The sequence below is a fragment of the Erithacus rubecula genome (assembly GCF_903797595.1).
Source record: "Erithacus rubecula genome assembly, chromosome: 3".
NCBI classification, from domain to species: Eukaryota; Metazoa; Chordata; class Aves; order Passeriformes; family Muscicapidae; genus Erithacus; species Erithacus rubecula.
The window spans coordinates 127,525,204-127,541,926 of NC_136689.1; the positions used below are offsets into that span (position 1 = coordinate 127,525,204).

A 16,723-nucleotide genomic window follows, 5' to 3' on the forward strand; every position below is an offset into this window, starting at 1 on the left:
ACTCTCGTCTCCTCCTCAGTGCAAGTTGTTCCCTGTGGTACATTCTTAAGTGCTTTGTCCTGTCTCATTTTAAATGACTCAAGCACTGTCAGGGTGTTGTTTGATTTGATTGTTATCTTTGGCCAGCTGTTGTCTTCTTTTCTAGTTTGGGGGAGATTTCTGGGTCATTTTAGTAACACTTGTGCATGAAAGCTTATGATAGGTGTTTTTTTCTTTTATATGTGTAGGAAAAAATGCAGGGAAATTGTTTGTAAAATATTTAGATGATTGACTCCCCACCGAGGAACTATCTTTTGCATTTTGCGTGACAAGGTCAAACTTAAAATAATAACTTATAAGCATATAAAAGAGACTGTTGAAACTATAGGTTGTATTTTCATCTTCTGGTCCTACTGAAAAATATTATATTGAAGTAGCTGTCTTCAGGAAGTTGAGCATATCCAAATAACCAAAAAGCTGACAACTATTCAAAAAGCTGTTTTTTACAGTGGCAAAAGTGCTTAACATTTCAGTTACTCCTTCCTGCTTTGGGGAGGTGAATTGAGCCATATTGCCTGACAGTGTAACTGACCTGGTAGAGAAGGCAAAGCCTGTGTTTCAGAAGCTCAGATTTTTGTTATTACAGGTGGTGGTGGCTGTTCTTGCCGTACACTATCATTAAGTCAGGGCCACTCTGTGTTTGCCTATCTGCAACACAAGATACCACGAGCCAGTGCTAATCCTGAAATTGTGTGCTATTCCACACACTAATTGTGCAACTGCATTAATGCATGGCAACAGGTGCTCTTTTCTTTGAGCTGTATTTTTATGTGATGTTTGCTGTGATGAGATTATGTCTCAGACCTATTTTTGGTGTGAAACACTTGCAGCAGTCCTGAAAGACAACAGAGAAAAAGAAACAAAATGGCTTCAGCTTGGCCAGCTTCCAGCCTCATGGCAAAGCGTGGCCAGTTTCTCTTAGTGGGGGATTTTTTCCAATTATGTCTTGCTCTGAAAGAGTTTGTCACAAGCAATCCAAGCTTTGCAAGGTCTGTAAACTGTTCTGCGTTCACCAAACTTTGTCTGTCTGTGCACAAACCAGTTGCTGCCCGTAATCAAATTCTCCTTGAAGCAATCCAGTGATATACTCTGAGCTATCTGAATTTTGTAGCTATCAAAGTAACTTTTTTATTGTTACTGAGCAACATGTATTAAGCAGAGTGCACCCCATCTGATGTTTAGCAGATGTTATGTTGTTGCTGGAACCTCTTTGGTCAAGTAATGGAAGAATATGTTTTTGTTTTGTTGCTTTGGTGTTTAATTTTATTGAGGTTTTCTTTATACATGCATAATCTGTGTGTACATATGTGGACATGCATATAAAATCAAATGCCATGGGTAAGAAAAAGAAAAAAAGAAAAATGGAGAATAGTTTCATTTAATTGAAAAAATACTGGTCAAGGGACATTACAGGGAAAGGACAGGGACAGCATTAGAGCACCATGTGAGAATGAGAGTGGGAAGGGAGGAACCACTACATGTGGTTCCATGCTCTGCTTTCCTGATGCCCTACTGAAATCTGTCGAGGAGAGACTTTCTGTGGTAATTCTATCCCTCCTACCAAGAACTCTGTTAGAGTGAAAGAAGCCACAGGGGCACAGGGAAGATGTGCTTTGCACAGTTTCTGCTGTGAGGAGTGCCTTGAACCTCACCACTCTCTCTGTTGCTGGGTTTTGAGGTTGCTCAGGTTTTTTTGGCCTATGGTTTTCTTCCTTTGCTGACACATGCTGCACACAGGAAAGGAGCTGCACAGATCTGAATTCCCCACACAAGGGTGCTAGGACCAGCCACTCCTTAATGAAAGGAGTAGGTTATAGTTATTTTGTGATTTGTGGGCATGGCCACGGCACATAAGTGAGTTAGGGCAGTGAGTTGCAATTCAAGATAAGGAATTACAGAGGAAGAGAAGATCACTGTTTATGTTTTTTTTGCAGGTAGAAAAGACTTGCCAAAGTATTTGAAATACAAAAGGGCAATGTCTTCACAGACAAGTTCAGAGCATGCATAAAATGCCAGAGTAACCAAAACCGTGGAATTACTAAAAACTGGCTAATTAAGCTTATAGATTATTTGGGACACTATATAAATATTTTTATATAACACAAGCACAGCAGTTTCCATTCTGTTTCCTTGTCCTCGGAGCCTAATTCCAGCTGAGCAGTGCCTGGAGCATACCACAGGTCCTTTGGAGTGGGCTCTTATTTATTATTACCTTATAACTTTGCTCAAGTATATTGCAGTAAATAATTTACTAGTGCTAGGACTTAGGTGGATTACATTTTATAAGGCAATAACTTCTGTTCTGAAAGTGCAGTTGTTGTGGATGACCTCAATAGATAGGGTGAAGGAGGTCACAGGATAATATAATATTGTAACTTAGCAGTACACCAAGTATTTTTAATGCCCTCAAATGCATCCCAATTGCACAAAAGATGACAAACAATCCCAATTGTGTAATGTGGTGTTGGGATATTATTTTATTCAAGCAGCAGGAGCAGCTGGTAAGTAGTAAAAAATTTAAAATTGTCTCGTTTCAATGGCATGGCATTAAGGAAAAAGCTTCATGGCCTTTGTGGTACAAAAGGTGAATGTTCAGCTGCACACTCAGCTTCAGTGAGTGACCTCAATTAAAACCAGGCATCACTTCAAAGATAGACCAGCATTTTCTGTGGAAATACTATACATTTGTCAAAAGGCTAGTCCTGCAGAGTTTGGAAAAATTCTCTTCAAGAGAAGAGGAAGGCATTTATGGGGGATGCGAGTTTCTTGAATTCCTGATAGATAGTATCCCAGGGACAAGGATCTGATGAAATGTGTGCTGCTTCTCATCCTTGTCTTTTCTTTGGACAGTGACTGTGCACAAATACAATATTAGTTCTAGTTGTTCAAAGTCAGCAATTTCTTCATTTATCCAGTGACAGTAACTAAAACCATCTGAAAAGCAGTTAGCAGCTCACTGCCTAGTGCACGTCAGGCTGGTGAACACATGGGGCCAAATACCTCGGTTGCGATTGTCCGAATCTGGGGAATTATGCCTGGATTTCCTTCCACATACAAAGCAGAACTTTCAAAGATGTCTAGGTTGCAGTGAAAATGCCTAGTAACCAGGGTGACACTCAGCCCTACTCCTTAAATAATTGTTTGATCTTGATATTTGCAGCTGCAGGTGCAAACTGAGAGCTGACCGAGAAGTGTGCAGACTTGCTTTTCACTGAGCAAAGCAGCTCGGGTCGCTTTGTCCAGTCCTTGTACCCTCAGCCATCTCCAAAGAGCTTATCTATCAAAATTACAACAACTAGAGACATGTCTCTGGTTAAGTGGCTAGCATAAACTCAAGATCAAAGAAATGTACCACCTCACATACCTGTTTACATTTAGGAAGATTTAAGTTGAAGTTCTCTGTTGATACTAAAAGCTGGGAAGGTCACTGTGTCACTTGTAAAAGTTTGACCCGTGCGCATTAAAGTAAAATATGATGGTTTTCACAAAAAAAGTAACAAAAAGTCTCAAAGTCTAATTCTGCTAATCTTAGTAATATATCAAAAGTTGCATTAGCTTATGAACATTTCTGGCAGTGGAAGAGCATATAAAAATGATCTATTGAATACAAGCAGGTTTTATTCTCATGAAGTCAATCTCTCACTTACATGAAAATCTCATTTTCATAGCATCTCAAGTCATCTAAAACTGGAGGATTTTATTCCTAGCCCAGCATTTTCAGAATTGTGACCCAGAATGAGCCAAATTAAATTAACTCAGCAAAGGCATTTAGCATGAATAGTTGAAAGATGGAAACGTACTGTAAGGTTGGGTGATCTAAATGTTTAAAAGAAAAAGGTTAAGATCTAACTTAACTAAAGCTGAGAAAGTGTTTAACTAATTAGTCACATGCTAAATAGCTGTATAAGAATGGGGTACAGTCTCTAATCCAAACAATATTCAGGTCCAGTTGTGAGATTTCCTCTTATTCCAGAATATTTATCTTCACTACTTACTGGAGACTCTTGTTTTTTCAGGTGCAATTGCTGGGATTGTGGATCAGCCGATGCAGAATTTTCAGCGAGTGTCTGAGGCCCAAGCTTCTGCTGGGCATAAAGCCAGAGGGGTCATCTCGGGTGTGGGGAAGGGAATCATGGGCGTCTTCACAAAGCCCATTGGAGGGGCAGCTGAGCTCGTCTCCCAGACAGGTTACGGTGAGTGTCGTATTTCCAACACCTCCAGTTCAATTTTAAAATGCTAATCAGAGGCAACCTGCTGTCTCTTACTTATCCAGCTCAGTATTGTGTGACTTAGAGAAAGGTTTAGAAATGCCACCGCTAAATACTTACAAATGCTCTGCTGCTTTTCTGAAACGCCATCGTGTTGTGCTTCTCTCTCGTGTTACTGATCAGCCATGTACAGCCACAGAAACATGGAATGCAGAAAGCATGAAGTAATTCTTGGAATACAGTGGAATTAGTTACAGAAACATATGTGCTTGCAAAATAGTTTTTGACATAAAAGGATTAGAGCAACACTATGTCCAATTAGAGCGTTATTTTGAGATTGCTTTGTTATGGCAGGGAGAGTTGGGCTGTCTGTACACAAAGAGTGAGGTACATTCCTGGGAGAAAGAAGTGAGTCGTGTAGTAGGAGCATCTCCTTTAAAGTGGAGCTTCACAAGAAGACAGTCCTGTTTTCAGATACATGGCTAATCTTAGAGCAACCAGAGGTGGGGTTTCCAGCTAGACTTAGCACTTAATGGCAGTGGGGCTAAATCCTTCCAAATTGATTGGAACAATTCTGGACAAAGAAAAAGCATAAAAGATGTTTGAAAAAAATCAAAATACACTAATTTATTTGTTTCCAGTATCAATAAATCATTTTCAGTTTGAATATTTGAGAAGAAATGGTGGTTGGAGGGAGTCAGGGAAGAGAAGCAGGAAATTCATAGAAGGACAATATGTCAATAATTCCATCTCACTAATCATACCAGACAAACCTTGAAAGTTTAAGCCTTTAATCACCATCAATATTTATGCTTGTGCTGTGTTCACTAGAATATGAGTAGTTCCTGTGGAGCTTAAGGTTTAGAATGCTTCCCATAATATTCACAGTTCATTCCATTTGGTAAAAAAAATAATGAACAATTATTAGAATTCTTTCAAATCAACATTATCTTGTTTGTATGAGCATAAATAACAACTGTTCTCCCAAATTACACATCTCATAGGTGTAAAACCCATATCAGCAAAATCAGAAGGTTTTTTTTCTGTTGTCTCTGCGTTGGCTTTGCTGCCCAGGACATTATTATTTCTAGATTTAATTCTGCTGCTGTCTTTACCAAGAAACTTATAGTAGTAGAGGGACATTTTCATTGCAGATATGGTATATAAGACATCATGTTTTCCATGACCATGTGACAAAAAGAGTTAGCCAGGAAAAAACATAAAATTATATCAATAATAGCTGACAGTGCGTGAGAGGAAAATACACAAGAGTTCAAGTAACTCTTACCCACAACTGGATTGGAAGTGGGACTGTGACTCTTGGGGGGGACCAAGGGGTAGAGGACCACACAGAAATAAACACATGTTCTCTCTGTCTCCATCTGTAAATAACATTTTCACTCACATAATGCTGAGAACCTCGGTAAGCCAACTGTTACAACTGGGATGCTGCTTTTAAGTATTACCATCAACATGTGTGCTAAAAATTAAAGGGTTTTTTTCCATTGGTGATGTTTTGTTTAAATTATTATCCATTGTGTAAGAGGGAATCTAAATTATTGACACCCTTATGCAAAAATGCCTTTGGAATGCTTAGACAAAAGAAAATCTCTTCATTTATTTGTAAAGAAGTATATTTGTAAAAGAGTAACTTTGCACCAAACCATACTAGTGCTTGCTGCATAATCTACTCCATGTCTGTCGTGTCAAAATATTTAAAACTACTTAATTTGTGAATTTTTTTGCAATCCACTCATTCTTTCTGGTGACCATAGCTCATCATTGAATGTTTACAGGCCATCTGAAATCATACATACTGTATCATCTTCAGCTTTGGAGAGTCTCTATAAACCTGCTTAACTGCTGCTTGTAGTCTCCATTCTGTGCTGGCACTAAGAAGTATTCACAATAAACCAGATGCCCCAGGAGATCTCATAAATGTACATGGATCTGTGTTTAACAGCTGGATTAAGTAACTGAACATTTAAATGCAGTATCTAGGCAAACTCGCCTTCTAATTTGTACCAATTGTGACACGTATATGAAAGTATTTTAATATTAAGCAAGAAAGTTAACAATGGTCTTGATTTTTTCTACATAAATCCAAGTGATGTGTCTGATCCTGCTCTGAAGTGATGGCTCTCAGGAGTGTTATGTTTCTCTTGATTGCAAGTGCACAGCTGATTCATAGAACACACAGTGGGGTTTTTTTTGTTTCTTTCTAAAGCAAGATCACAGGGTTAAGTGCACAACTCTTGCACTGTAATATTTAATGAATTATCTTGACTACAGCTTCCAGAGATGTGACATCATTTTGGATCTGCACTATTTTATGAACTGCTTTAAACAGATGACATCACTGCAAAACGTAACTGTGTTGTAGGAAACAGCAACTAAACCCCCTGAATTCCCTTACCACAGGTATTCTGCATGGAGCTGGGCTCTCACAGCTTCCCAAGCAGCGCTCTCATCCAAACGACCAGCGAGTTGAGCAGGCTCCAAACAGCCACGTCAAATACGTCTGGTAACATTATTCAGACAATTGCTCATTTTTACATGCACATTGTTTATTAATAGGTTCTGGCCTCTGGTCAAGTTAACAGGAAAGGCTTCCCTAGGAAAGGCTGAGTTATGGCAGTTTGTTTAGGAACATTAAACACAAAGGTAGTGCATAGAAACCCAATCTGCAAATGATGGGCTGCTGATCTGCATCCAGCTTTGAAACTACAGAGCTGATCTTTATTTAATGGTATTCAGTGAGTTCTTACTTATTTATCATTGCACTGAACCCAAGAAAAATACTGCACATCTCCAGAAACAGCTGTTAGTGAAGATAGCTTTATTTTCTGCACTGAATTTTTAAGCCACTTCTCAGGGTAATTTTTCTATTATCAAGGAAATAGGATGGGAAATAGGATAACCTAGCACAGGTATTAGGCCAATTTTGCAGTGAGTGATTAAGGGGTTTTGATAAGTAACAATTGCACATTCATTCTTTAAATCTGAAGTCTTACATCTTTCAGTAATGGAGTATTGGAGTACATTCCCTAGCTTATTTTACATCTGTAGGTGATAGCTACAGACTTAAGTAAAAACATAGTGATTAAAATAAGCCCTGGAGGATCCAAAGCACTACATTGACTAGATCTTTCTTTTCTTTTTTTAACCTGATAATGCAGGAAAATGCTGCAGTCTCTGGGAAGGCCAGAGGTTCACATGGCCTTAGATGTCATGATTGTGAGTGGATCAGGCCAGCAGCACGAAGGCTGCCTGCTGCTGACCTCAGAGGTGCTCTTTGTCGTGAGCATCAGTGAAGACACACAGCAGCAGGCATTCCCCGTGACTGAAATCGATTGTCTGGAAGATGAGCAGCAAAAAGATCTGCTGAAGGTGCAGCTAAAACAACAGAGAGTGCCTTCTGACTTGGAGGTAAGGACTTTTTCATTCAAAGCTGATGTTACACTGATGTTGGTGCTTTTGGCAGTGGGAATACCCACCTTTGGGCTGGGAATCAGAGGTTCAAGTGCTGAACCAGATCTGCACCTCATAGTTGGTGTGTTGCCCTTTGGATGAAAGGAATGTGTCTCCTCCCTTCTGTCCCCTTATTGATTGTGATATACCCTATCTGGGACAGAAATTTTCTGAGGGAAAAAGTAGAGGAAGTCTGAGATCATGGTAAGCACCACCTCCTTTCTGAAAAGGTTCTCATGGCTATATAATGCACGAGGTGTTTGTTGTTTGGCAAGCCAGCATTGCACTCTATGCCTACAAATTCCCAGCAAAAACAATTGCTTTTATTCTTCTGGGAATTCTGTTAACAGTTCAGTGGTGCTGGTGCTCCTTTCAGCATGCTAGTATCTTCTCTCTGCTACAGCTGTATTTACTTCCTTAGATCTTCCTTCTGCAAATGCTAGCTTAAAACTGGATTAGTCCTTCTCTGAGATTACATGCACCAAGCGTTTGCCAGGAAGAGCATAAACCCTTCCTCTTCATGCTGAAAGATGTCTAAGCCATTTGTATACTGAGGTTTTTTGGATTAATTATCTTCTTTTAATGGCAGAAGAATGTTATATTTTTACACTTTCGGGAAACAATGTTTATTGTATTAAATTCTCAAGTAGAATCATATGAGAGAGCATTTCAAAACCAAATATGCATGTCCCAGTTTTTATAGAAGTGTGCCAGGTAGTTTATACACTGCTATACCAGAAATTTCTGTTTCAAATATAAGAAAAGAACATATAAAAGCCCTGAAGTATGAGGTGTGACAAAAAGTAGGAGCACCTTCAGTCAAGTCCTAACTTTGCTGAAGTCACTGAAGAGTTTTGCTGTTGATTACAGCTAGGACTTCATCTGTGTCGTGACAGCACTCAAATACTTTTATGAAAGCTTTCTTTAGTGCTGAATTCTCTATTTATATTTATTGTCTTTCCACTAACCTCAGTCTCACAGAGAACTGTTGACTGAAGTTGCCTTCTCTCACCACAAAGCTACATGAGGGATTACTTAAATTGTGAAGCAGTGGGCAAAGCTCAGCTTTTTTTGTCCCTGAGTGCTGAGTGGTTGGTGGAGGCACACATCTGACTATCAGAGTCCAGACTGTCCTGCTCAGTCCAGAGCTACTGTCCTGGAGGGAAAAAGAAGAAAAGTTGTTCTCACTAAGGCACTGGATACACTCAACCTATCCTAACCCTAGCTTTAGCACCAGCCTAGATTTTTTTTTTTTTTTATTGGATTGGAGTGTTGTCTTTGCATCTGGTTTTCCAAGGGGTGAGGAGAAGGCTGCTGCTGTGGGGGAAAGGCAGCTTGCCCTAAGGTTACTGCAAGTGGGTGCTGAAGGGTGCAGAGGGTCTGCCTGCTTGGGAGAAGGGAAGGTGAGGGACAGGGAGCCTAATTCTAGTCCCCACAGCTGCTACAGCTGGGAATGTGTAGGATTTATGGGCAGGTGGGGCCCCTGAATGCACAGAGCAACCCTGCATGGATGGCATGGGCAGAGTCCAATCTTCCCACACACACATGCTCATAACACCCTCCTTGGGAGGTACTGGATCAAATACATCATTTTTTTCAAAACTTCTGGATGAAAATGTGGGAGTCCTACTCAAGTGGTGCAGCAATGCAGCTCTAGGAGCTGTAAGCCTTGAGCTCCCAGCCTGAGTACAGCATCTCTTTTGCTGATACAGGCTCTTGAGAATGCAGTGAAAATGTACAGCTTGGGAAAAGTGGGAAAAGTGCCAATGCCCCGGGGGGAGCCAAGTCAGGGATGGCAACACAGCAAAAGTTGAGTGATGCTGTACAAAACAGACCTGGCAAAATAACCCTTCAGAACACAGACACTGATACTGAAATTCATGTAAAAATTTAAAGAAATATGCTGTGAGGAGGAGCAGTTGAAAGAAACAGAGAACAAAAAAATTGGGTTTTTTTAATGTTAAGGCAGCTAAGGCAGCTACACAATAAAAGATTCATATACAGTTTTAGTAATTACTTAGAGTGTTTTGTAACTAGTATTTACTGTGGTTTTTTAGTGGATTGGGAGATCCCATACTTGGTGATTTCCTTTCTGCAGCTGAGTCTGTGTTCTGGGTGTCACATGCAGCACTGGTGCTGATGGGAGCCAGAGCTTCCCTTCAGCTTCCTGACAAGAGCTTCTACAAAGTCTGCAGATGTGATTAGGACAAGGAACCTTAGGAGGAGCAAGTTGTGACTTGCAGATCAGCAGCCTGGAAGCTGCAGAGTGATGCCTCACTAGGCACAACTCCTCAGTGTTAGTAGCAGGCCATTGTGTTGCACTGAAGGTGTCCTCAGCTGAAGTGCAGACATGTCTCTGCACAATGAAATTTGCAAAGATGGCCTCAATTTTTAGCTAGAAAATGCCCAGTCAGGTCAACCAAAATGTTATTTTGAGTTTAGCAAAACAGAGCTAATGTTACCAAATGAAAGTTATCTCTATTTTTCTGATTAATTTAGTCAAAGATGCTAGAAATAATACAACAAATTGAAACATTTCATTTCAAGGCTATAAAAGTCCACTTTTTTGCATTACTGCTCACAAAAACAATTGCCAAAAGTTTTGTTTCAGCTCTGCCCAAAACAGTTTCTCTCATTCCCTCTCCTAAACTTCTTGGAACAGTTAAGAAACAAAACATGAGTTATTCTACAGCTGTAATCACCAGAGATGTTATAGAGCATATTTTGACTCCTTCAGCAATAGGTTTGCCTGATGCCTTGTTCGCCTCCACAATATATAACTTAATCCATCTGGATAGGAATAGCCTGGATGGATTCTTAAAAACTCTGGCACTGACAAGTTTGTTATTGAAAGGGAAGCATTAATTGTATTTGGATTATCTTCCAAAGTAATTGAGACACTGCTTGTTTCCAGACAGATGTCAAACTCAAAAGGCCTGTTCTTCCAGCTGCTCTTGCTATAGCTCATGACATCAAGAAATCAACAAAAAATTGAAGGGCCCTGGAATTTCAGATATTCCAGATTTTTTTTTCGTGAGTCCTATGTGTTATCATCTTTGGAGCAGAAAACCAATCTTTGGATTTCTCAAAGCAATGGAAAAAAAAATCCTAAAGAGCAGGATCTCCTTAATCAGTGTGCACAGAGGAGTAAATCATTGCTATATCCGTCTGGACTGCACAGCACAGATGCTGTAGCTGCTGTGGAGTTAGAATTGCTGAAGGCTTTTTCATTATAAACCATAATGGGAGGAATTTTAGAAAAATACTGGAGTTCTTAACCCAAAAGTATGGCCTTGTAATATGAAGGGACATGATACCTGTAATACTCCTGTAGGAGGTGCATTAAGCAAGCCTTGATCAAGTTTTGAATCCTTGAGTGATCTGGATATTAACATGATAAATGTTCAAAGCAGCGAGGGCACTTAGTGACAATCTTAGGTCCCATTTAGGAAAAAATGTAGAGTAACAACAATTCCAGATTTTTCTTGTCTTAAAAATATAAGCCAAACTGAAACTGGCTGCAGAAGCAGATGGTTACAGATTAAGTCGTCTAAAAGCAAGCAGGGTCCCAGTTACTTTGGAAGACCATCCAACCATAGTTAATATTTCCTCCTGAATAATTATGCTGTATCTGTGGAAAATAGGCTGGACTGAATGAAGAATGGGTTCACAGAAGTAGGTGAGTGGGATGCCAGCACCATTTCTATCTCCTTTGGTGAGCTGGATCTTCTGGTCATTGTGGAGGCAGAACCCACCTGTCCCTGGGCTTACCTCCCTAGGAGAAATCAGGAAAAAATATGAAGCCACCTCCATGCAAGATTTACCCTGTAACTTAAAATCCAGTTTGCATAGGTGGCTATTGGCATATTTCTCTCCTTTCAACTGCTGGAACAGACTGATTGCTGAGCTACTTTTACTGAGCCACCAGACCAAAGACGTGGTTCAGACACATTCTCCACGTTAGCTCTGAGTCTGCTGCAGCAGTCTGCCTTCTGATTTTTCCCTCCCTTAAGGTCGTTCATGGAAACAACCATTTCCCCTGCCCGTTTCATCACTTCCACTGTTTCTAGGCATAGACTTCAACCTTAAACTTCTGAGCTTGTTCATGAGCCTGCTTCCTTTAGCAATTTTGTGATGATGATTGAAAACAGGAGTGTTTCTACTCACTGCACAGCAAATCCATCTCCAAAGGCATAGTAAAAAAAAAAAACAGAGGGGACTTTTTCATGTGAATGTGACACCTGTCACTATCTATCAATCATATTAATTCTTTCTTCAAATAAGCAACAGAGTATTTAAATGAGTCTTGCTGTACAGAGACATGATAAGATATTGATTGTGGATGTTAAATTGAATCTAATGATACTGTTTGAAAATATAATTTTATCTAGCACGACCTGTAAAACTCCCTGAAAGACAGGCAGAAAATAGAAGTCTTTAAATCCTTTGTGTCCAGCAAGAAAATTTTAAATTCTACAAAATTGAACTGGTCAGCAGTTCTCCAAGTGTAAAATAAGGAAGCATCAAACCCTAGCCCTATTACAGCTGCTGCCTTTTTCTTCATTGTCATATTTTGGAAATAACTTCTGTTTTGAGTGACTTATCTTGTCATACTACTGTAGTATCCATGGTTTGGAATTCTGAAATACAGTGTTTTTGAAATCATGCAACCAGCTCATGCCTGCTTGTTTGCCTTCCCTTCTCAAGCTAGTCATAGTCATCTTCAAACATAAGGGCACGGAAGATTGATCTTCCAAAGCCAGGTTTGCCCATAGCTTTTCTGGGTAGTAATTTATCTGGTTGGAACTATATAATAGATGACAATATTTGTTTTACTGTATTTTTTCCACTAAGGTAGGTCGCTTGCATTCCTCTTGCTAGGACCTTAAGCAACCTCTACCTATTTCAGCCTGCAATACACAGATCCCTTAATGCCTTCTCCAGAAACAAAATGCCCAAATCATCTTTAGTAAAACCCTTTTGTTTAGAAAAATGTCCTTGTGTGAATGGGGGTTTTGTTGCCAGAAGCAGATGGATATATCCTGCCACAGAACATTCACCTCAAAGGTAGCTTCTAATCTTCATTTTAAATGGAGTAAAAGACTAAAATATTTTATCTAAATAGAATTTCTGTATGATAAGCCAAGAGCTACTGACATTTTTCTAAAAGGGGTTTCAATGCCTTTACTGTGTACAAGGAGTTGAACTGTTGCAAAGTTCTACTCTAGACCAATTCTCAAAAGATACTGCTTAAATTTTCTGTGGCAGAGTTAGAGCTTCTCAGAAGTCCAAAACAGCAGAGGAGTGGACTAATTCACCAGGGACTCAACTACAGGAGAACATTCATGATTAAAAAATCCTTTAAACTATTGTAAGATCTCAGGCAGGAAGATTTTTATCAGGCAAATGTGGAAGTTACTGTCCTTGCTGCATAGTTCAGTTACTGTAAGATACTCAGCACTGTGTCTTGTGTGGTTTCAGGCCGAGGGAGCCAGGGAGAGGCTGTCAGAGCAGCAGTACAGCCGCCTCGTGGAGTACATCACAAAGACATCGTGTCACCTGGCGCCCAGCGCGGCCACCGCGCCAGCCCCGCACGGCCTGGCTGCCGAGCAGCCCCTGACTGTAACAAAAACCTACCACTATGTAGTTGACCCAAATTTTGCCCAAGTGTTCATTAGCAAATTCACCATGGTGAAAAATAAAGCCTTGAGGAAAGGATTTCATTAATAGTTATTTGTGGTTCGTGTAGTAATACTGTATCAGTTTGAAAGCAATGCTTTCTCTGCAGTAACCAACATCAAGTAGAGATGCATATAATTTTTGGGGAGGTAGAAATTGATAGCAAAGCCCAATAGCTTTTCTAATCTTGACAACATTCCTGCTCCTTAGCCAAAATACTAGTGCTGGAAGGAAAGTGTTCTGGCAAATGAATAAAGTGAGAAGGAACAGCCTTGGACTACAGCTTCATCAAAATCCTTTTTGATAACCAAAAATTAGAGAATGGGGGAAAATGACGTGCATACGGACATTTTTACCACACACAGAAATGTGTATCAATACCTCTATATCATACTTTAGGGTCTGCCAGTTTCTGTTATAAACCAGGTTTATAACTCAGCTGTAAAAACTTGCTCAAGGCTGAGCCTTTCCCCCCACACCCACACTCTCCCAACATGTGCGTCCTGAGGCAAAACATTTTCCCCCACTAAATCTGAAAAACCCAGTGTGGCTGTTTTAAGTTACTAGTGACAGCTGGGTTTTAGCACCACTTTAACCTTAAAATAGCTTCCTTTATTTGACTGAAGGTTTGCAGGACATTAGTCCATAATGTAAACTAGTGCCTTTGTGTGGTTTGGAGAACAAAACATGAACTACAACATGACTTTATTTTTAAAACTGTCTGTATACAGAAACTTTATTTTATCCACCATCAAGTTTTCAGAAGTACTTTCAATGTATGTATGACTGTGCATTGTCTGTTCATTAGCTGGAAGCCAGTAACATGCAGTTCAAAAATTTAAGAAACAGAGCTGTCTCCTTAAAATCTCCGAGCTCACTGTAACCCAGATGTGCAGGTGCTAAGTACACCTTGTGGGGTCCTGCATATTTCTGATCTGCCACCACGACATTGTATGTGCTCCCTTCAGCCCTAATTCATTTTATGCTTATCATCTTTGTATTGATAAAAACAGGAATATTTAGAAACATGACCTTTCAAATATGTACTAAGCAAAGTGAGATTTCCTTAAAGTTGATTGGAAACTATGGACCCACAGGCACCAATTACAGTAATAGTTAATGATGCCATCTCAATACGCTTACAAATACATGTTAAATACTTGTATGTCTTGTAGTAGACAAGAATGCAGTCTCTGGGCACAATTAGATAACTTTATAAACTAAATCTGGCAATGGCAGTTTCATTTTAAAACCAAAAGTTTACTTGGTTTCCAACTATGCATGTTAACTTTTCTTTTTCTATATGCTTACCGAAATGAATTTTGTCTGGAGATTCCTGAACATGGCTGGAATTGGAGTTAAAAACTGGAATAAAATCTGATCACCATTTGGAGCATATGCTTTACAGCTAGTAACTTCTACCAATACTTGATATGACCAAATGCACAGTAAATAAGAATGTAGTAACTGCAGTGTTTTTTTCTTGAGTTCTGTTTTGTTAAAAGGTATTTCTAAAAGCTGTGTTGCTCATCTACTGAGAATTAAGGAGGCTGGGTTCTGCATTGTCCTTTTCTGACTGTGAAATAAGCCCATCCATTATCAACATTTCATACAATAATTTAATAACTTAGTCATTGTTTAAATAACACTGTTTAAAAGAGTATATGTATATACACACATGCGCTTCATTCCTGAATATTTTATGGAAGTTGTTTAATACTTCTAATTTTGCATATTAATGGATAAATTGTAATATAATTAAATTGTTTAAAGATAATAAAGCTATTCCTGTAATACTTGTTTTTGTGAGCTGTTAATTCATTGAGGTGCATGATGTAGAACAATGACAAGACTGATGTACAAGCTTCATGAGGGCCCCATTAGATCCCAGTTGGTCACTGGACTTTGTAGTGTACCAGAAAATGCAATAGAACGTGACAATACTTTGGAAGTAAAAACTGGTGACTAACTTGCCAAAAACGTGTGCTGAAAAGTTTTATGCTTTTGTGACTAACTGAATCAAAACAGCACTGCAGTCACCGTTTCAATTAGGCTAATCTGTTCCTTATTTATGGAGTACACAGACAAGCCAAGGGGATGCAAACACACCTGTAAAAAATGAGGAACAGCAGTTTAACTTCTAAAAGTTTGCAGATTTCAGCCATTGTTTTAAAATACATTTGTGTTTTTCCTGAATTACATCCTTCTGGAATAAACACTTGCTTAAATTACACTTTTCTGCAGTGAATTGAGCTGCATCTTTACTGCATTATGCAGCTTCTTTCTCCCCCTTCTGACCACATGTATGGAAACGAGTGGGACGGCACATAAATCAACCTCTCCTACATATGAGCTGTGTGAACTATGAAAACAAAGTTGTCCAAAGAGCAGCTGCCTGTACTTAGCTGCTAAAGCAGTGCAATGTGTACTCTTAAAACATGCCTGCTCTCATAACGCTCTTCAGACCTGGAGAGCTCACAACTTCAAATCTATCTTTTGAGTTTGCTTCCAGAACAATCAATCACTCCTCAAACACTCGAGAATAAAGTAAGCTAGCCAAAAAATTTTAAGGCATAGTCAGGCAAGACCTTTCCCAAAGCAGTTCAGGTCAAATAATTCCTTTTTATATATCATTTAATACATAAATATAGCAAAAACCTTCAGACACTTGGGATGGCCTCCAAGAGCAGCCAAGCATGTTTTTCAGCTCTGCATCTCCTAGAAACAGAATGCCAGACCCTGTAACAAGCAACTGATTAAGGTCTAACTCACAGGTCTTGTACTATGTTATGTCCTACTCCAATTCTTTGTATGATAGAATTAGCTGAACTCTTGTTGACAAAGAAAAAAAAAAAAAACGAAAGGAAAAATGATAGGTTGGTGCTGATTTCAGAAAAGCAGGTTAGGTATCCAGCTTTGCACTCCCTTCCTACTCCAGAGAAAAGCAAGCTGTGGATTGGTTGGCATTGCCTGCTAAGGGAAGTACTTGCCTTGTATCCAGTGTGAAACCAGACTGCATCCAGAAAGCAGCCTGCAGGCTCTCAAAGCACAGCCACACAAGTTAGAACTCGCCTTTCTCTCTTAAATACATTTTAGCCAGAGACATCCCTGAGCTCCCCTTACCTGTCAAAAATTGCCTTCAGTCACAAAACCCATCTCTTTAAATCACATGAGCTGGTAGCTGAAGGAACACAGACTACAATAACTGCTGCTGGCTACAACAGTTCAGAAGAAAGAATTTAACAGCAAATTAATTCATAGCAACTGTGAAGAATACAGGGCCTAGACTGACAAGGGAAGTCATGCCTGTTATCCTGCACACCTGG

General features: G+C 39.5%; 1 protein-coding gene across 13 annotated transcripts in view; it reads left to right on the forward strand.

Moving 5' to 3' along the window:
• VPS13B (vacuolar protein sorting 13 homolog B) overlaps nucleotides 1-15,193 on the forward strand; it is a 425,465-nt gene extending 410,272 nt beyond the window's left edge. For all 13 annotated transcript variants that reach the window (XM_079302470.1, XM_079302474.1, XM_079302464.1 and 10 more), the window contains 4 exons: nucleotides 4,056-4,232; nucleotides 6,669-6,771; nucleotides 7,427-7,676; nucleotides 13,200-15,193. In XM_079302470.1, the coding sequence (XP_079158596.1) occupies nucleotides 4,056-4,232; nucleotides 6,669-6,771; nucleotides 7,427-7,676; nucleotides 13,200-13,445 (776 nt within the window). In that variant the 3' untranslated portion in view covers nucleotides 13,446-15,193. The remainder of the gene's footprint in view (nucleotides 1-4,055; nucleotides 4,233-6,668; nucleotides 6,772-7,426; nucleotides 7,677-13,199) is intronic.
• Nucleotides 15,194-16,723: the final 1,530 nt, after the last annotated feature.